The 21,364-nt window shown below is 36.2% G+C and overlaps 1 protein-coding gene across 2 annotated transcripts; it reads left to right on the top strand.

Moving 5' to 3' along the window:
* The first annotated feature begins 15,864 nt into the window (after window positions 1-15,864).
* On the top strand, window positions 15,865-21,161 carry LOC107875411 (UDP-xylose transporter 3). Of its 2 annotated transcripts, none has more exons than XM_016722121.2 (9): window positions 15,865-16,126; window positions 16,374-16,418; window positions 16,490-16,642; window positions 17,666-17,850; window positions 18,477-18,544; window positions 19,211-19,343; window positions 19,590-19,751; window positions 19,826-20,098; window positions 20,710-21,161. In XM_016722121.2, exons 3-9 carry the CDS (start codon window positions 16,522-16,524, stop codon window positions 20,824-20,826), a joined length of 1,059 nt encoding a protein of 352 aa, XP_016577607.1. In that variant the 5' UTR covers window positions 15,865-16,126; window positions 16,374-16,418; window positions 16,490-16,521; the 3' UTR covers window positions 20,827-21,161. The 2 variants fall into 2 exon arrangements, with proteins under 2 accessions (XP_016577607.1, XP_016577608.1); XM_016722122.2 differs by having other exon boundaries at window positions 15,925-16,126; window positions 20,788-21,161.
* The last annotated feature ends 203 nt before the right edge of the window (window positions 21,162-21,364 follow it).

The following is a 21,364-nucleotide window of genomic DNA, read 5'->3' as shown; positions in this document are numbered from 1 at the left end:
AATAACGATGGGTTAGGTTATGATAATTTATGTGTTCACCCTGGAGTAGATCTACCAGAAGGGTATAAGGTCCCTAAATTTGAAGTGTTCGATGGCACCGAAAATCCAATGGCCCATCTGAGAAGGTATTGTGATCAAATGGTGGGAGTAGGGAAAAATGAGGCATTATTAATGCGCTTATTCAGCCGAAACTTAAGTGGTGAAGCCTTAGATTGGTTCACGTCTCAAGAACTAAAAAAATGGACTAGTTGGAGGGCATTGGCCAAAAGTTTCCTTAATAGATTTGCATTCAACATTGAAATAGTCCCTGACCGATATTCATTAGATTGGATCAAGCAGAGGAATGATGAGTATTTTCGAGACTATGCCTTCTGTTGGAGAAAAGAAGCTGCCGAAGTATAACCTCCCATGTTTGAGGAAGAAATGGTAATTGTGTTCTCTCGTGCTCAGAAGGGAGAATATTATACCAGGTTGGTATCCATGGTTTGAGCAACTTTCGCAGATTTAGTAAAGATTGGGGAATCGTTAAAGAAAGGCATCCGAACAGGAAAAATTACCAAAACCCCGACATCATCTGAATCTTCTGCATTCTCAAAGAAGAAAAGATAGGATATGACTACGGTCTCTACTGATTTTGTTGATAAATTGAAGAGAAAATTCAAGCCTAGGAATATTTCCTCACCACCGTCACTAAATTTTCAGCCTGTATTCTACGCCCATCCCCAATATCAAGCTCCAATCTAATATATTTTACCCCAGTGCCAAATTTCGCAGCCAAATTATCAATCTCATGTTCAAGATATTCTTCTAAACAATTAAATAAATGTCCAAGAACCTCCAAACTATCATCAAGTACCTCTTCCTATAAATCAAAATCAGTATAACCACCCACGTGTAAGCCTCGAGAAAAAGCCTCCCAGAAAATTCACTCCATTGGCTGAAAGTCGTACCCATCTCTTTGGAAGATTGATAAAGGCCAATTATTTACAGCCTATTCCACCAAGGACTACCAATCTCAATTCTCGATTCCTTCATGCCGATCAAGTCTGTGCTTATCATTTAGGAGGTCCCAGGCATAATACTGAAGATTGCATCAATCTGAAACAAAAGATCCAGGACTTGATTGACCAGAAAATCATCACTCTTCAGGCCCCGGCACCAAATATTGCTAGTAACCCATTGCCTAATTACAAGGGAGCCACGGTTAGCATGATCAAAATAGCAGGCGAATGGGTATCTAGCGAGACAATTACTAATGTCGATTCATAAAACTCCAAAAAGACAGAAGGAGTGGAAATGATAGAGAAAGTTGTGGCTGCCTTGAGTAAGAATTCAGAAGGAATTATTGAGCCTATTATGGTCCCGAAAAGAGCATTTAAGCGTAGAGTAGGATACCAACCAAGAAATAAAGATGAGATCGAAGATAATTCAAAGGAGAGTTTGTTTAGTCCTTGCCGCTCTTGTACCAGTCATTTCCCATACATGAGATGTCAAATGATGATGGTCTTGGGGATGGGATAGGAGATCTGTTCGAAGATTGCAATGCTCTACCAGATGATTTCCCAAAGTACTGTAGGGTGAAGAAGATTGCATCAGAGGAGGCCTTGCAAAATTGGACCTCCACTCCACTCATAACCCATCACCCATCGTGGTAGATAAAAAGGAAAATTACTAATAGTTTTTAAAATCAGTGATGATCCGAAAAAGGCCTCGTGATCAACCCTTTTATGTCTCAAATTTTCATTTCGTGTTTTACAACTTTCAAAAAGGCATGGGCCCACATTTGTGTGGGTCATGAGCCATAGTTTATTTTATTTTCCAAAAGGCCTCCTTTTATTTAAGAAGTTATTTTTTTAAAATATGATTATCTAGCATGGTTTATTTTGGTATCAATAATTTAAAAATCTGTCAATATTATGTCATGTCAAGGGTTAGATGAACAAAGCGAAGGAAATAATGATGAACAGAAAAGGTGATGAGGAGCAGTTAGTAGTAGATACAGAGGAATGTGAAAATCAAAAGAATCCCAACCTGGAGGAGCTCTAATCCTACCTGATATGGATGGTCAAGAGTTGACCAAACCAATCAATTCTGATGTGGTAAAGAGATATTGTGCTTGAAAGATGTTATAGTTTTTGTTTCTTGGTTTATTTGTAATTGTCTTTATAATAGTATCAATTTCATGATTTGTAATTGCCTAGAACCCCTTCCCTTTATGTACGAACTACGTTTGACCTGAATTCCCAAGAAAGGGATATATAGGCGGCCTATGTCGGCTTCGGTCAACCCCTTAGGAAAATTTATCCTTTCCCTTTATGTATGAACTATGTTTGACCTGAATTCCCAAGAAAGGAATACGTAGGCGGCCTATGTCGGCTTCGGTCAACCCATTAGATTTTTTTTCTATATATATCCCTAGCGTAGTCTTGAACTACGTTTGACCTGATTTCTGCTTCAACAGGATACGTAGGCGCCCAAACAGCTCGGTCATATAACCCCAGGAAATGGAAACTGTGGCAGAATTTTCGAAAAGGAATCTTAAAAATTTACAAGAGAAGATCAACATCCAACAAAGAGGATGAAGATCAGCAAAGGCTTCAGATCCACTCGAGATGATATCAACTCAGACTACTCTAAACTGGGGCAAAAATTTTGAGGGAGGCCTTAAAATTTCCACTAAATATTGGAATATATTTCAAATTCCCCAGCACCAGAGGTTAAAGCTAAGCTTTTGAAGCCACCAATTGTGACAAAGTCTAGGTAGACTCGATTTCTGGCTATGATAGAACTATTTGAAGAACCCTCCAACAATGATGATGAGTTTTGGAAATCCTCCGTCAGATATAGTCAAAATCAAGAGGCAGATGTTCGTTGAGCTATTACATGACGTGAATGGCAGAGATCTTCTAAATTTTTATATAAGCTTTCGAAACTATCTTCTAAAAACTAAGACTACTTTCAAAAATCTATATAAATATTTTATTTAGTGATTGCCTAGACATCAATTGAGATGGAGAATCATGGGTGGAAGTCCCAACATAACGAAGTACTTGAAAGTTGGCGAGGGGCAAATCAAGGATCGAAGGAGGTCAACACGGAGTAGTTTCATTCAAACTAATCATTTTTATGGATGCAGGGATCGATACACAAAAATGAACGTTTCTTTCAAAACATCCCCAAGCAAGTCAGGAGCCATAACAGAGCATATAATGCTTAATAACGGTACTTTTGGTAGCCTAAAAATGGGCTCAACACCCATTTATCAACGACCTTTCGAATTGTCCATCTCATTTCTTGAGATCATGGAGGACAAACAAAAGTGTCTTGTCTTCTTTACAAATATTGTATTTAGAATTTTTCTAAAAAACAGTCGCTAGCAAAAGCGACTTTGTGTCTACTCATTGTCTACCTTGAGTACAGGTACATGTAGAAAGCAAGACGCTGACAAATGAATTCAGGTGAAAATGTTTTTAAACTACCGAAAGGACCATTACATGTCATTGCCAAGAGGGCCATTGTGTATCATTGCCAAGAGGGTCATTGCATATCATTGCCGAGAGGGCCATTGCATATCATTGCCAAGAGGACCATTGCATGTTATTGCCAAGAGAGTCACTGCATATCATTGCCAAGAGGGCCATTGCATATCATTGCCAAGAGGGTCATTGCATATCATTGCCAAAAGGGTTATTACATATCATTGCCAAGAGGACCATTGCATATCATTGCTGAGAGGGCCATTTCATACCATCGCCCAAGAAGGCTATTCAATATCTGTTGATGCGCTAGACAGAAACGCTGGCGTCGAGGATATCATCATCACTCAATATTTGTTGACGCGCTAGACAGAAACACTAGCGTCGAGGATATCATCATCATTTAATATCTATTGACACGCGAGACATAAATGCTGGCGTCGAGGATATTATCAGCATTTAATATCTGTTGACACGCTAGACAAAAACGTTGGCGTCGAGGATATCATCATCACTCAATATTTGTTGATGCGCTAGACAGAAATGCTGGCGTCGAGGATATCATATCATTCAATATCTGTTGATGCTCTAGACAGAAATACTGGCGTCAAGGATATCATCATTAGTTAATATCTATTGACATGCGAGACATAAATACTAGCGTCGAGGATATCATCATTATTTAGTATCTGTTGACACGCTAGACAGAAACGCTGGCGTCGAGAATCGTATCATTTTATGAATCAGCATCTAAATGCATCAAGAGCACACGATTTGAAGGGACACCTTTAATTCGCTATCTAAGGATGAATGATATATAAGATTTCCTAGAAATTGACAATTTGAGGGTCATTTATAAGTCATATTATTTGAAATAAGATAGTGTGCAAGATCATCTATGAGTTGATAGCCTGTAGGTCATCCGTAAGCCACAACAACATCCTAACCGGATAGTGTGCAAGATCTCCCAAAAATCGACAGTTCAAAGATTATCCATAAGTCGCAACTAAATCCTTACCAGAGAATAGGCAAGATTATCAAATTGATACATCCAAGGGTTCTCTATAAGCCGCGTCATATCCAAGATCGATTATATGCAGGATTACCCAAAGACTAACAATTTGAGAGATTATCTATAGGTTATATTGTATCCAAGTTCGGATGATGTGCAGGAACACCTGAAAGCTAGCGATTGGAAGGATATTTGTAAGCCATCTCTTATCTAAAGTCGGATAATGTGCAGAATTACCTAAAATCTAGAAATTCAAAGGATATTTGTAAGTCGCCGTGTATCCAACATCAAATAATGTGCAAGATTATCCAAAGATTGACAATTTAAAGGATATTTATAAATCGATCATCGGCTATATCGGAGAGGTTATCATTCCAAATACAACAAGTGATACAGGTGACCAAAAGGGTTGCCACACCAGCACAAGATTACACGGTTGTAGAGACCGTTCTGTATAAAGTATCACCGGTGTCCAAAAGAGCCACCCCACTTTAAAGACATATTCAACCGACAAATGTCATAATTATACAACAACCAAGAGGGTTGTTATGTTTGTTGTTGCAATTTATTTACTTCCAAATAGGAACATGAAGAGATAACTTCGATTTTCTGGCCACAACTCACGTGGAGATATGGTAAAAGACTACATACCTCTTTCGTGAATTATGTTTAGTACTAACACTTTTGCTTGAAGCATTGTCAAGAGCATCTGAGAGGATGAAAATCTCAAATCAAAAAACCACAGGTGCGGAAAACCTCAGGTAGGATGAAACACAATGTGGAACTCTTTCTTAGCAGCAAAACGGGACATAGTCTAAAGAGGGACGTCAAACTCTTTGGAAGTGAGCTAAAGGATGATCACCATCACCATCCAACCACACCCCTGTTAGAAGGCATGTGGGTATTTTAGGATATTCTGGTGTCAGCTCCACCTTCATGATATTTTTAAACTCACGCCGAGGGTAACATTCTCTTCCTATCAAACTCGGGTGGCAACACATTCAGAGTTTTAGAAATTATGTCCAGGTAAGTTCTTGCCTATGGATGTGAAAGATCCCATATTCATGGTTAAGAGGTTACAAGCCTATTTTCCGCAACTCGACCAATTTGTCACTCATTTCGAGCCAAAGATTGTCTGAAATAAAAGACTATCTTTTCTACCGATAGAGTCAAACTACAAGTAGTTTAATTCCCTGAGTCTTGGGGATATGTAGGGACTGCATTCCAACCTCCCCCCTAATCCCTTCATTCCCCAACTTCTCGGTTTTATCAAAAACTCCAAAGCCAAGATAGCTGGTGAATTCTCTTGAAAATCATGCTTAAAATCAAGCTTTATGACCTACAACTGGCCTGAATTCTCATGTAACCTGAGATATGTAGGAAACTTGATACCGAGGTCTGGCCATTACTCTATGAAACTCGTGTGAAAACTAGCATCTTTCAGATTCGAATCTATGATCGGACAAAAATTAGGAACGTCAACCTCCCTTTGCCCAGGGTTACTTGCATCCATCCTACCCAAAGGGAGGGGGCAGTTGTTGACACCTAATTTTTGCCCTCGATGATTAAGTTTAATTTCAAATTTCTTCGATCTTCGATAAAATTACAACATTTATTTTACCAAATGAAAATACTTTTCAAAAAAAGTTATCAGGATAATTGTCATTTCAAGCAGCAATTATGTATTACCATATTCAATTATACGAAATCATATAATTTTGATTCTTAAATATTTGTTTTACAAAATATCGCATTATAATCAAGGCTTACGTTGAAACAAGTTTATAATCTTAATTTAATTATAATTTATTCTCAAAAATAATTTATTCGGAGAGACATTTGTTGATTTTATTAAACAAAGAAATTTGGGATTAAAAGAAGTATTAATTCGTATTTAATTTCAATTCAATTTAATCAATCTATTAAATTTGATTATGAATTGAAATTAAACTGTCCACAATCGCAATACATTTGGCCAATTAACCTTTGATTTGATCAAAATTTAATTAGAATGGGTTAAATGTTAATTGAAACTATTTTTCTAAACTATCCATCCCATTTTTTTAAACCCAATTTTGCAAAACACCTCGGCCCATTTCATATTTTCTTCAAACAGCAGCCCATTTCTCCCTTTTAAATTACCAGCCCAACATACCCTTAGTTAGCCCATTCCATTCTCCAAATACCCAAGAGCCCGGTCCCAATATCCTCCGACCCGGGCCCAATCCCTTTACCCCTCTTCTTTCCTCACTCACACAACACAAATAGACCCTAAATAAACCTAGCGTATATCGACCTTCAACATCCAACAACAACCAGTCAAGTCTCAACCGAAATCCATCCAAATCATGCCGACCCGAGTTCCAACCGGCCTTTCCTCCTCGTCACGTGCCTTTCCACGCGAGCAGGTATGAAGGGAATTCAAGAATCTTCTAGAAACACGCCTAGGTGTCCTATCCAACGTTCCAATCCCATGAATCTAAGGATAATGGTATGATTTTCGCACATATTTGGCGACTTTTCATAAGATCTAGGGGAGAATTGGTTTTCTCCTAATTCTATTGGTCCACACTTTTCAATTCATTTTGTAAGAATCCAAAAAAAATGGGGGCACCATGTGCGAAGGCCATCGAGGGAGAAGTTAGGAGGATCGTCATTTTTGTGACTATAAAAAGCTCATTCATTGAGCTGAAAAAGGGATTTTTTGGGGGGGTGATTTTTTTCGGGGGGTTTAGGGTTCTAAGTTGGGAAATTTTGGGTCACGGCTTAAGGGTTTCTTTTTCTTGGTTCTCTTCTTTCCTTTCTGGTAAAAAGAAATTGTTACAAATTCTGGGGGTTCTTTTTTGGGTTCGAAAGATTGGAGGTGGGGAAGAATCTGGGGGCTCAAAAAATTTTTTGGGGAGAAGAAAAAAGGTCTCAAAAGGGAAGAAAAGCCTTTGAGCAGTGGGTCTTCATCTAGTTAGATTTCTTAAAGAGACGGTAAAGTTTTAAAACAAAAGAAGCTTTGGTAGTGGTCGCCATTGCAAGATTCTGATGGTTGATGTTCTGCAACGAAGTTCGTTGTCTTATTTTTCTGCTCCCCAAAAGGTAACATTCCTCTTTCATTAAAGTTTTTGACTACTTCTGCTTCTTCTTATCATTCTGTAGTAGAAACTGCGTTGGGTGTTCACAGTAGATTATTGATTGATTTTCGATTGAATGCTCTTATTTTGTGGGTTGCTTAAGTTTTGTATGGTTGATCCCGTTAAATTTTCAAGCTTTAACTGTTTTCGGGTTGATAGCATCTTGTTAGGTCTGACTTTTATGTTAAAGTTTTGTTCCTTGGATTTTGTTTCTAGTAACTGGTATCCTGTTGAGGTTGGTTTCGGCGTTTAAAGTTACATGCTTTGATCCTATTTTGGGCTGTCCAAATTTCGTTAAGACTGGTTTCGTAGGAAATTTTTGTGTTTTGGTTTGGTCTAATAAGTTTCAGGTTGTTGAAATTTTGTTTACCTGATTTTTATGGTTAAAGTTTGGCATTGCGATTTTGTTCAATACATTTTGAGCTGCTGAATTTTGTTTACCTGTTAACCCTACTCCCTTTGTTGGGGAATTGCAAAGTTGGAATCTTTGTTTCCTTTTGGAGTTTATTTCAAGTCGGTATTTCGTTTGCTTGATCCCCGAAGAAATGCGTTGGCTTTATCGTAAAAGAGAATGGATAGGGTCTCTTTGATGTCAAAAATCAGTATGTCAAGTTTCATTGAAAAGGTTATGATCTTTAATTGTTTGAACAAATCTTATGTCAAGTTTCATTAATTCCTGCTTAAGTTGTCGATTGTATGTTAGTGTTTGCTATCCAAGTTGGTAAATTTAAGTAAAGTATGTCAATAATTCGTGTCCTTTTAAAGAAATGGTACAGTGAAGTGCTCTGTTTTATTTCCTTGAAAAGAATGGTTCTTTTCTTACTCAATGTCATAAATGGGTCGCTTTTGAAGTTTATTTTAACCCCCCAACTCTAGTGTACGTCTCATTGATGGCTTGTTCTTGCTTACGAGAATCCTTAGAAATTTAGTCTTAAGTTTTTTTTTTTAGTTTATATGCGTGTCCATGTACCAGTGATAGCCACAATTGCATGTCTTTTTCCTGACTTTTTTCTATATCTTGACATACTATTTCCTATGTCATTTCAAATTACAATATTCTTTTTTTTGTATTGATTTTGTTACGTCACTTATCTGTATGGTGTTCTATACTTTGGATATGTATATTAATCTCTCTTATTTTTATTTCTTGCATGTCAATCGCTTGAGTCCTACATGGACTCTTTCCCTCTTGCATATTCATTGCGGGCCAATGAGGCCCATCTTATTGAGTCAGCCTCAAAAGAGAGTCTAAAAGTCAGTCGCATGGCACACGGATACAAGGAGCTGAAGGCGGAATGGGTGAAATCCCATATTCGAAGCGACAAAGAGACTCAGGAGTCTCATTTCCCTTTCTTGTCATCTTATTTACATATTTATTGTCGTTTGTTACTTATTCATTTATTTCCTTATTCATTTATTTGGGCCTTGAAGCCAAATTTGTAAACTAATACAGGTGGAAGGAACTCGACCCAAAGACTCGAAACATAGAATTAGGACAGGTGAAAATGGGTCGAAAGCCCAATTATACTAGGACAGGTCTCATTGATTTGGGCCAATGGCCTAAATCCCTTACTTCCTCCCTTTCTCCCTGTTCTTTATATTTGTTTTTCTTTATGTGCTTTGCGAACTTAGTTAAAACCTTAGTCAAGTCGCTAAAAAATTGATTTTGTATAAACACCAAAATATTTTTAAAATTGCTTTCTTTTTTTCAAAAAAATAATTTTTCAAAGTTAGTCAAACACGATTTTCAAACAGTGCGGATAACCGCAAGTTAGCGGACGTTTTAGGTGCCTAACACCTTCCTAAAACGTTAATAGGAACCGCTTATTCAGAATCTCTTAACTTAAAATGATTTTTCTGTTTTGAATCGTTTGAAGTAACTCTCTAAAGGTTTCTTAATTCTTTCTCAAAATTAAGTGGTGACTCTCTTTCAAAAGTCAAAATTTCTCCTCAAAACAATTGTGTGCCGAAAGCCAGTGTTGTATTCAAAGATTGATGATTCTATGCTAGTACTTCTCTGTTTTTGAAAGCCATCTGTGATGTTTTTTTCTTTTTTTGCTCACCTTTTGGCTTCATTCTTCCATATCCATTTCCCTTTCTTTTTTTTATTGGATCCAAAATTTGATCTGTACACCCTGTTACAGAATTAACAGAACTAAATCTGTGTTTATTTTTACCACAATCTCCATTATATATCTCACTTTGATGTTTAGTAATCTTGATTCTTGCTTGATACAAATATTTTCTAGCAATTTCTTCGGAATCCTCATCATTTGTGGCTAAAGTCATAACATCAAATACCTCTTTCATTAACCCATTCAAACGAATTGCCATAGAGGATTTTACTATTTTCTTCTTTGTGATGTATTCCTCAAATTTGTCTCCATGCTTAGCATTCTTGGACCATCTTTTCAAAATGTATTTCTCAGGAAGGTAAGAAAAATTCAAGTCAAAGAATAGAACTTTTAGTACGTGACAACATAACCAACCCATGGACTCAAACATATGACAACTACAGATAATTGAATTTTCAAGGGAATTAAACTGGACAACTTCAGTTTGTCCATTTTCACCCTTTAAAACTGTATATTTGGTAGTATTTTCATTAGTTTCAGCACTGAGTGTTCTTTTGGTTGCTCCTTGCAAAAATTCATGTTGGAATCTTGTGTAAATTCTTCTAGTGTATACACTAGAAGCATGTTTTAACATCTCACAATCTTCTAGGGATATTTAGGCATTCCTCGAGATTTATAATCCTCGACTACTTCAATATCTCGTATTTCAGTTGTTCGCTACTCATAGTGCTTTACAAACTCAGTTATACTCATTGCCTTGCATGTCATTTCTGTGAAGACCCTATTTGTGCTCTCATTTCTTTGAGTTGATTTGATGTCTGCCGAGAAAATTAAACGGCTAAATGCAGGACACCACTTTTTCCCCAAATCATATAACTTTTGAAGCCTAGTATTACTCGCACAATCCCATTCACTTATCATTTTATGCCATACTAAATCAAATTCTGATTTTGAATTGCACCTCCACAAGAGTGTATCAAAATAGTGTCGAAATTCCGACTTAAAGTAAAGCTGGGGTATATTTTTTTGAGCATTTCTATCAATATGCCATTCTCATAGTCGATGACACGTGTTAGGAAAGACCTCTTTAATTGCCAAGGCTATGGCAGGAGCTTGATCAGTAAAAATTGTCTTTGGTTCTTTTCCCTCCATTGCCTTCAAAAATGCTTGAAATAACCAAACAAATGAACCAATGGTTTCATTGCATAAGAATGCACAATCAAAAAAGATATTTTTCCAGTGGTTGTTCACATCAACAAATGGAGCACAAATCATGTCATATCTATTTGTACGATAAGTAGTGTCAAAAATCATCACATCCCCAAAACACTCGTAGTGTAATTTAGATATACTATCTCTCCAAAAAAAATTGCACAACCTACCATCTTCATCAACTTGAAAACAGTAGAAGAAGTTTGAGTCCTCTGATTGCAAATGCATAAAATGATTTATCAAAGTTTGAGCATCTCCACTACTAATCATATTTCTCTTACGTGCTTGAACAAAGTTATGAGCATCTTGGTCAATAAATCCTACATTTTCAACTCCACCCGCTTCATTTTGAAGATATCGAACAACTTTTATTGTACGAATACCGACATCAATCATAGAACAAAGAATATTTTTAGTAGAATTTGTAAGCCTACGACCAGGATGTATGAAATATTTCAAATTATCTTCTATCATGGGATGACTATGCACATCATTGAATTCACAAACTTCCCATATTCTATTTGAAATTTTGAATTTTACACGAGTCATACAACGACATCTATATTTTAATCTTTGTCGCTTTCTTTCTTAAAAAGGAGAAAGTTTATCCGATTGTTCTTCACAAGAACAAAGAAATAAATGTATTGTTGTCTCTCCTTTTTCATTATTAGTCTTTCCTCCCTTTCGAACACCAAAACCTCTTTCCACGACATATGAATTATATGCATTGTATGATTCCTCTTCCGAATTAAATTTCATGCCAATCTCAAAAACAAAGTTCTTGCTAGTTTTATAATAACGGAATTAACCCACAATATGGAAACAAGACACAAAACACAAGACAAATCTAGGACCAAAAGGGGAACAAGTCTCGGCCAACAATAATACCACAAGAATGAGATAATACAAGGTGTACTTTACACTAAAAACAGCCAACAACAAGATGGACACGAGATCTTTACTAGAAGAAAAACACAAACACGATTACAAGAAGTGTAAGGATAGGAAGTGAAACATCAACTTTCACAAGAACTAAGAACCTAAGTGTATGTCACACACTAAGACCCTTAATACTTGTAATTGGCAACACCAACACTCTTACAATGACACAATAGGGCGTGAACCACTCAAGCGCCAAGGTTTCTAACAATGTTTGGCAATACTAGCGATTTCACCCAAGCATTACCCTCATTTCGGATTTGGTGGCTTTTCCAAGCCCTAAACTAAGGTGGTACACTCCTCACACTAGAGAGAGTTTGGTTCAAGTGCTACAACTTTCAATATCAATAAACAACTAAAGAACTAAAGACCTAAAACTAGTCTATTTATAAACTTATTACAAACATTAGTGAAATGTCCCAAAAGCCCTTAATGAAGGGAAGACAAAAGGTTCCTATGGAGTGTAATGTATGGCCGGTACTTGGTGTGTGATATAGTGTTCCTTTGCACTTCACTTGCATACTTCAAGTCTCGGGTTTGACTCACACTCTCATAAGTTCATCTCTATGATTATTCTTGTATCATCCTCTCCATCTTGAGAGGAATTTGCCTACAAATTCACGGTTTCACCTCATTCAATTGGCCACTTAAAGGAAGCCACTCAAAATAGTCCGTAAAATATGGAGAACCCGCAAGCTCGATAACAACAAGTCTCGGCCGACATCTTTATTTTGAATCTTGGATTCCTCTTCTTCTTGAGTTTTACCTTCAATCTCATCCGATTCAAGTCTCCTACCATCATACAAGCATTGTCGTATACCCCATATCCTTCATGTTCCTTTCTACCTTTCTCCTCTATATGGACATATCGGTTTTGGTAAAGTGGAGCTTCGATCAAGAGGGTTGGTTTAGTGAAGCAAAGCTTTGGTTTTGGAGCTTGGACGGAAGGAATTTGAATTGGTGAAAGTTGACGCCTTTGGTTAAGTGGATCTTAGATGGGAGGGTTCAGTTTTAGTGTAGGCATTTGGTGTCCAAGTCCTTATTGGACTTGATCGAATTGTGGGGAAATGGGCATAGTTATGTCTTGGTTTTGAGGGCTATTTGGAGCTTCACTTGCGGCATTAGGTGATGGTCTTGGAGGATTGGTAATTGGAAGTAAAGTGTTCCTTCGACTCTCCATTCGATCCAATCTCTCACTCATAGTTACCACATACGATCCAATTTTTTTAAGACCCACATTCGCTCTAGCAAGTTCTCGGGACATAGCATCAAGGAGGGCCAAAATGGTACTTGTAGCATTGTGGTCCACCGTGGGTTGAGGGGATGAGGTCTCGGGTTCCATTGCTCCAAAACAATCCACAATGTCATAAAAACAGCCAACAAAGGATATAAAAATAGTCCCAAAACATCACACACAACAACGCCAACAAAGGTTCAAGTCTTGAACTGCAAATGACGATACCACACAAATTATACTCGTATTGTTATTGTAGTTGAAGTATGATGTTTTTCAAACTTGAGTTGTTCAATCTCTCTCCTTAATGATGAATTTTCGGTTGTAATGTAGGTGGACAAGGCTTTGGACTCTCTTTTCAAGAGTCAAAGGCTTCCATCAACTTTTCACCAACTTGCAATAATTTGGCAAAACACCTTTTTGTAGTAGCCTTGTCTCTTTCCTCTTTTGGCTCTTCTTGAAAAGTGATTGTCACCCTTTTAGTAACTAAGCTTTTTGGATGCCCTTTCTTTCTTTACCACTTTGGTGTTGTCTTGAAAGTATTCCCAAGACAAACACAAAACCTTGTCTCTCTCTTATATTTTCAAAATCAAACAACTCCTTTTGTTGAACACCACTTCAAGAACAATATGAACAACAACAAGAACAATATGAACAATAACAACCTCTTAGCCGTCCACCCTTCAACAACACTTTGACAAGAGCTCAAATCTTAGACTTTAGACTCAAGGGGTGTTAGTGAACAACAAGATAACACAAGAAACTACTAAGACAATAAAACCACACCTAAATCTAGACACAAATCTCGACCCAAAACAACAACAAGACATAATTTCGGCCAAGACAACAAGAATGGATAGATATGCTTCTTTTTGGAATTTTCAGATTTTCAACACTTATGTTTTTGATTTTTCGACTTAGAGAGCCTAAGATTGGTAGTGTAGGAACACAACCAGCCTTAGATCTAATACCAAATAATAACGGAATTAACCCATAATATGAAAACAAGACACAAAATACAAGACAAATCGAGGATCAAAAGGCGAACAAGTCTCGGCCAATAATAATACCACAAGAACGAGATGATATAAGGTGTACTTTACACCAAAAACAGCCAACAACAAGATGATAAGACAACAACAACAAGATAACAACAATACACGGCTTTACTAAAAGAAAAACATAAACACGATTACAAGAAGTGTAAGGATAGGAAGTGAGACATCAACTTTCACAAGAACTAAGAACCTAAGTGTATGTCACACACTAAGACCCTTAATACTTGTAATTGGCAACACCAACACTCTTACAATGACACAAGAGGGCATGAACCACTCAAGCGCCAAGATTTCTAACAATGTTTGGCAATACTAGCGATTCCACCCTAGCATCACCCTCATTTCGGATTTGGTGGCTTTTCCAAGCCCTAAACTAAGGTGGTACACTCCTCACACTAAAGAGAGTTTGGTTCAAGTGTTACAACTTTCAATATCAATAAACAACTAAAGAACTAAAGACCTAAAACTAGTCTATTTATAAACTTATTACAAACATAAGTGAAATGTTTCAAAAGCCATTAATGAAGGAAAGACAAAAGGTGCCTATGGAGTGTAGTGTATGGCCGGTTCTTGGTGTGTGATATGGTATTCCTTTGCACTTCACTTGCACACTTCAAGTCTCGGGTTCGACGCGCACTCTCATAAGTTCATCTCTATGATTATTCTTGTATCATGTTACAAATATTAGGCTCGTTAACGCTGAAATCTACAATAATAATTTTTAATTGTAAGTATCAAAATTTAATAAATAGATAAACTATAGATAGTATTTATTTATTAGAGATCTCTACACTTAAATTACCTTCTTGGGCAGAGGAGTCTTTGCCTTTGTCACCATGTGCATCTTCCATTTTTCTATTTCAAGCACAGTCTGCATAAGACAAAATTTACAAAAATTATTTTTTATGTTGACAGGATCAATTGACCATGAAGATCATTCAATGAATGATGCACAAGATATGGAAACAATGAAAAGGAAATATTGAGAAGTGAATGACATATGTTAACATTAGATATTTGTATACGAAAATAAGTAATAGCATTACATATGTATATAAAATAAGGTGATTAAAAATATAAATAATAATGAGAGAAGGAAATGAAAGAATAAAGGTCATAGAGGGATACATCAAAAATATTTCTTCTAAGTTTTGCTTGAGTGAGAATGCTGTGAGAGCAATGAGTGTGAAACGAGCAATGAGTGTGAAACTACTTCAAAAGTTTTGCTTTAGTTGGTTTTGGATGTAGTAGAAAGAAATTAATTAAGGAGGAAAAAATGTATTTTCTTTCGCTCCATATTTATTGTACTATATATAGTCTTAGTCTTTCCCTCCATTTTTATTGTATTGTATATGCAGTTTTTTGTCATTGTATTTAATATTTTATTTAATTTCTTTTGCAAAAGTATCAAGGTGATCCTACTTTCCAAGTGTCAATCAATAAATGGATCCTCTCACAACTTGTGTTGGTTGGACCTCAATCATAGTAAAAATTTTCGTTTGGTTTCTGAAGAAATTTCTTCTTTCAAAGGATAACTGCATGTGGACCCCATCATCCACTAACATTTCAAATTTATTTTATTTGTATTTTGGACACATCCTTTCATACTTTATTGGCTTTTAAAAAATTAATGTGGGGTCCATCACACCAAGTGTCAATTAATGGATATCCACTTACAACTATGACAGACCTCTTCCATCATAGTTAAAAGTCATATTTATGCATTGTCAAAGTTTAAGATCAAATTATAATTTAGTGTCAAATTTAAAGTCATTTTTATTTGATAACTCTGAATATACTGATGAGCGTCACATGATCCGCAGGCGAAAAGCTAGCCGGAATTCATTTACTTTAAAAAAATATATATATATTAAATTAGAAGAAAGTATAAATATTAGTGGTGCAATTTTCTTCGCTCTCCGTCTGAACGCTTTAACTTCTATCGAACACTTAGCGCATACATTACTTCCTCCATTTTCGTGATCCCAAGCTTTACAGGTTTTCTTCTTCCTCCATTTTTTTCTCTATATTAAATATTTATCATTTTTTTAATCTAAAATAGAAGATCTATAATTTTGCAATTTACAAAGCATTTGATATTCTTCTTAATTTTTTCATATTTTTAAAAATAAATTTCTACATGTGTGCATTGTGTTTTTCTGATTTTTGTGGTACATTTTTGGATCCGTATATATCTCGATAGAAAAATTTAATTTTTAACGTTAATTGAACGTTTTGTTTTCAGCTGAGCTGATTTTTGTATGATTCATGGACGCACGATTATGATAAGGTAAAAATTGGTTGTTGAATTGCAATGTTTTTGTATTTAGGTTTATGTGTGGAAATTTTGTTGATGTGCAGAGTTTGAGGTTGGAATTGGAGAAGGAGCGAAAATGGCCGAAAACCAGAGGTTTCATCTGGGGACCGTTGGGGCATTGACGTTGTCCGTGGTGTCGTCGGTGTCCATTGTAATTTGCAATAAGGCGTTAATTAGCACATTAGGTTTTACATTTGGTGAGTTTGATAAGTTCTTTTTGTCATGCGAATTATGGCTGGTGTTTTGTTTTTGTTCTTGCTTCATTAGTGTAATGACTGATCTTATAAGTGAGTTGCTTCTGTCCGGATAGTCTAAAGTCTCGATAGTTAGCTCTCGGCCTTCTGGTCATAAAACAATGGTGATGAAGGCGTGTAGCTGCACTATTCTGTGGTAGGGATGTAGAACATGCACTATTGCCTCGAAAATAAACGTTGAGGAATTCATACAGCCATAACAGCTATTTGGATTGAGGGATAGTTGATTGATTCATTGATTGCTTTAGCTGTTTAACGTGGTTATATGAGATTCACCAAGATCTTGTGTAGGGAAGTTCTCTAAGATCGTCTTGTTTCGTTTATTGGGATGATCGGGCTGATCAAAATTAGCTTGGAACTAAGGTGTAGTAGTAGTAGTAGTAGTTGTTGTTGTTGTTGTTGTTGTTGTTTGGATGAATGAGATTCAGTAAACCTCAATAGGTCTCTGTTAAAAAATGGGTCGACAGTGTAATTAGTAGGGAGCAGAATGAGCTCAAATATTTGGCTTAGTTATTTCTCATATTTGTGTTCTTCTTTAGTCATTATGCAGTTATTTCCTCTATTCCTTTAATGCAAAATAGATCTATTTGACAGTTGATGAATTCAGCTAATGTCATATGCACAGTAGGAGAGAAAAAAAAAATCAAATGTATCCAAAAAAAGGAGAGAACAGAAAATCAAGTTTAAGTGTTTGCATATAGTTAAATAAAAATCATAACATAATTCAAATGAAAGATACTTCTAGATATTGTGCATTCACATCTAAAGTATATTAGGTTTTCAGTTGGCACTTTTTTTTTGGGGGGTGGGGTGGGGGGATAAGGGAGTTGGGAAAAGAATGATCCAATTTGGATTAGTAGATTGCTCTTTGTTTTCACTTCTATTTTGGTCCTTGCAAAACCTAGCAAAGGAAATTCTTGTATATCATTCAACTTTGAGTTCTAACTTATTATACTTCTCTCTCAGCTACGACGTTGACAAGCTGGCATCTTCTAGTTACATTTTGTTCTCTCCATGTGGCAAGGTGGATGAGATTTTTTGAACACAAGCCTTTTGATCCGAAAGCTGTTATGGGCTTCGGAATACTGAATGGGTCCTCTATTGGACTTCTTAATTTAAGTCTGGGGTTTAATTCTGTTGGTTTTTATCAGGTTTGTTCTTTTTCCTTTCTTCTGTTGACGACTATATGGTTTTAATTTTTGTTTCCTCTCTTTTCTCATTATTCCCTTTCCTTGTCCCCTTTTTCCTGTACCTATATTTCAAGGTATAACAATGTATCCACTGAGATAGCTTTTCCAGCTAAGTCAGTTTTCTGGTGATTATTTGTTTGGAGTAGTTAGGTTTTAGAAGATCTACAATTTGAAATAGCATCTTGTTCCCCTGGTGCCCTTAAATTATTCATGGGAAGATGTGCTACCAGAATTGAAATGCTTAATGATCATTATGGAACCAATTATCAACATAGCTAGCTGAATTGTAAGGTTCTTTTCTTCTTTCATTTCTTGGGCTAAACTGTGAGGTTCTTTTCTATTTTCATTTCTTGGGAAGGGGCAGCAAACTTTTTCCCTCTTGTGGTTCTTTTTTGGTTCTTTTTTGGCTATGCGATTAGAAAACAATTTATTTGATGTGATGAGGTCCACTTGTTCCCTATTCCTCTCAAACATTCATCACAACTCAATTCTAAGTTGTCTCTACAAAGACCTTTTAGTTTCTGATTGATTTTAGAAACTTGAATGCAGTTATATATTCTGATTTTCTTCATTGTTTTGAATTTTAGATGACAAAGTTAGCAATCATCCCCTGTACAGTTCTTTTGGAGACTCTTTTCTTCAGAAAAAGATTCAGGTGAAAGTACTCAACATTGACGTACTCAAATTGACTTTACTATTTCCACAAAAAGATATTCAAAATCAGTTGTGTTACATTAGATAGATAGAGGATCAGATTACATTACCTTCACATCTATTTTTATTTATCTTCCAAGAATATCCAACATAGGAATCTGTTCTTATTTTATTAAGCTTGGACCATTACATTGGAGAAGCTTTTCACCAACATGTGGTTTGCTCGAACCGCAGAACCAGAAGTAATTTCTTGAAATAATTAAGTGTTTGTACTCAATGTTTTGTCCTTATCTAGTAAGTTGAATGTCAAAGGTATAACATTATTCCAGTCGTTTCTATCTTAGATTTAGGATCAACCATCATCCATAGTTAAATTTAATGGTAATGGAGCAGTAAGTCAAAGAACCATCTTAAAGGATGAAGATATTGTTTTACTTAAAGTAGAAGTATCCGCATGCACAAATAGAGCTCCTTTGGCTCCAAAAGTTTGATGTAAGTAACCTCTATGTATCTCTTGCTTTGGAGTGATGCTGGTGCTCTATGAAGTACTACTTTTATCTAAATAACATTCTGCTTTCATGTAGTCTTTTGCTTAAGCATTTATGAAAACACTCTTTTGTTGTACATATTAATTAACAATTTGATTTCTCTCATCTGTGATTTGCAGTAGGAATATCCAGCTTGCACTTACCGTTCTTCTCTTTGGGGTTGGAATTGCAACAGTAACTGATTTGCAACTCAATTTGCTGGGTTCTGTTTTATCTTTGTTCGCAATTGTCACCACTTGTATTGCGCAAATTGTATCCTTTGCTGAGTGGTCAATATTTTTTTTTCTGTTCTTTGCCTTGCTGGCTCTGCTCACTTTATAGATTCCAGTTTAGCAACCTTATTCTAGGCAAATAAGATTTAAAACTTTTATGCCTTTCTAAAAAAAAAAAAGACTTTATGGAAGATGTTTTATATGCATTAAAATAATATTGAACCTATAGTTCACAGCTATCACATTATACCTTCTCTTGCTTGGATCTCTTAACCCATCATCGTAGATGACAAATACCATCCAGAAGAAGTTCAAGGTTTCTTCAACCCAGCTGTTGTATCAGTCTTGTCCTTATCAATCAATTATTTTGTTTATAGTAGGACCATTTTTAGATGGGCTTTTGACAAATCAGAATGTATTTGCTTACAACTACACACCAAATGTGCTGGTAAGTTAGAAAATTATTTTCAGTTGTCAGTTAGATATTAGCAGTATTCTCTAACTTCAATTTGTTGATGGCAGGCCTTTATTGTCCTATCCTGTCTTATATCCGTCTCCGTGAACTTCAGTACTTTTTTGGTAATTGGCAAGACTTCTCCAGTCACCTATCAGGTCCTTGGGCATCTAAAAACATGTCTTGTTTTGGCCTTTGGGTATGTTCTTCTTCGTGATCCCTTCAGCTGGCGAAACATTCTGGGTATCTTCATTGCTATGCTAGGGATGATACTCTATTCGTATTGTTGCACCATTGAGAGCCAGCAGAAGTCTATAGAGGCTGCATCCCTTCTGTCTCAGGTATTACACCTTTGCTTTTTGGTGTTCCGCATTGTGGTAGTGTCTTGCAGGGACATAGAGACAAAAGTTACTCCATTTTATCATACACCAACTTGTGTTATCTTGATCAGCGAGATGATTGGTAACGATGTCCAATATGCCCAATACTACCTCTCTTCATTTCACCTCATTACACTAGTACTGAATTTGCAATATTTCTTCTGAAATTGTTTAAGCTAGTGTCATGAGTCATGAGAGGGGCAAATCTAAAGGAAAGTTGTCATAAATTCCTTGTACTCCCTTCACCACCTTCTTTTATGTCACCTCATTACACAACATTACTAGAAAAGGAACACGAAAAAAAGAAGAAGAAATTTACAGTATATTTGTAATTTGATCTGCTTGCAAACGGTTTACTTAGTGGCATGGGTCATGCGAGGAACAGATGGAAGAAACGCAAAATCTAAAACCTTAGGCTCCCTTCATCTTAAAGACTTAAACCACTACTCTTCTAGTGCTGAATGTCATAGTTCCAGAAGCTGGTGGGGGGACTTGTGTTTTGTTATTTTTTTTTTCTTTAGGCATTCAGAGCATAGATGTTCTAATTCTTTCTGTTGTTTCTGTGGTTGAAGGTAAACGACAGTGAAACTGATCCTCTAATAAATGTTGAAAAAGGCTCTGGCAACTTACCGGATAATGTTGTTGCTCAGGCCCCTGGCTGGAATTCTAGCAAGGATCAGCACGTATAAAATTTTCTTACAGTTGGCTATTTGGCTAGCGGTTGATCAGAGTATAGACATTTTCAGCAATGAAGACATCGCTGCAAAGTTTTTGATACGTCACAGAATGTTTTACAACTTAGAACATTTGAAAAGAATATAGCTTTCAATTTTGTATTGAAGTTGGTAGATTTGAAGGACAAGAATGGCTGTCGTAACGTAGCGTTTCGGTGTTTTGTACGAGTTAGACACATGCATACACTATACTTTTTTCCCCTAGTTAAGTATTATGTACACCACCAACTCTCAGATTATTTCTCTCTTACATGCATATACTTGCTATATACTACCTTTTTTCGAGGTAAGTGTATTATATTTCCCAGCAGCTCTTAGATTGTTTCGAAGCTTGTTCATATGAAGCCAATGTAAGTTGAAATTGTATTTGAATTGAATTTCTTTGTTCATTTGCCAAAAAGTCTCTAATTACTTCAGTTCTCGTCACTTCCTAATTCCTATATGAGAGTTTTACATAGTAATTTTCAAAATTAAATTGAAATGAGCTAAATGT

This window comes from Capsicum annuum, chromosome 6 (assembly GCF_002878395.1).
Source record: "Capsicum annuum cultivar UCD-10X-F1 chromosome 6, UCD10Xv1.1, whole genome shotgun sequence".
Classification (NCBI taxonomy): Eukaryota; Viridiplantae; Streptophyta; class Magnoliopsida; order Solanales; family Solanaceae; genus Capsicum; species Capsicum annuum.
The sequence above is the reverse complement of the archived record's forward strand: the minus strand, read 5'-3'. Positions and strand labels throughout refer to the sequence as shown.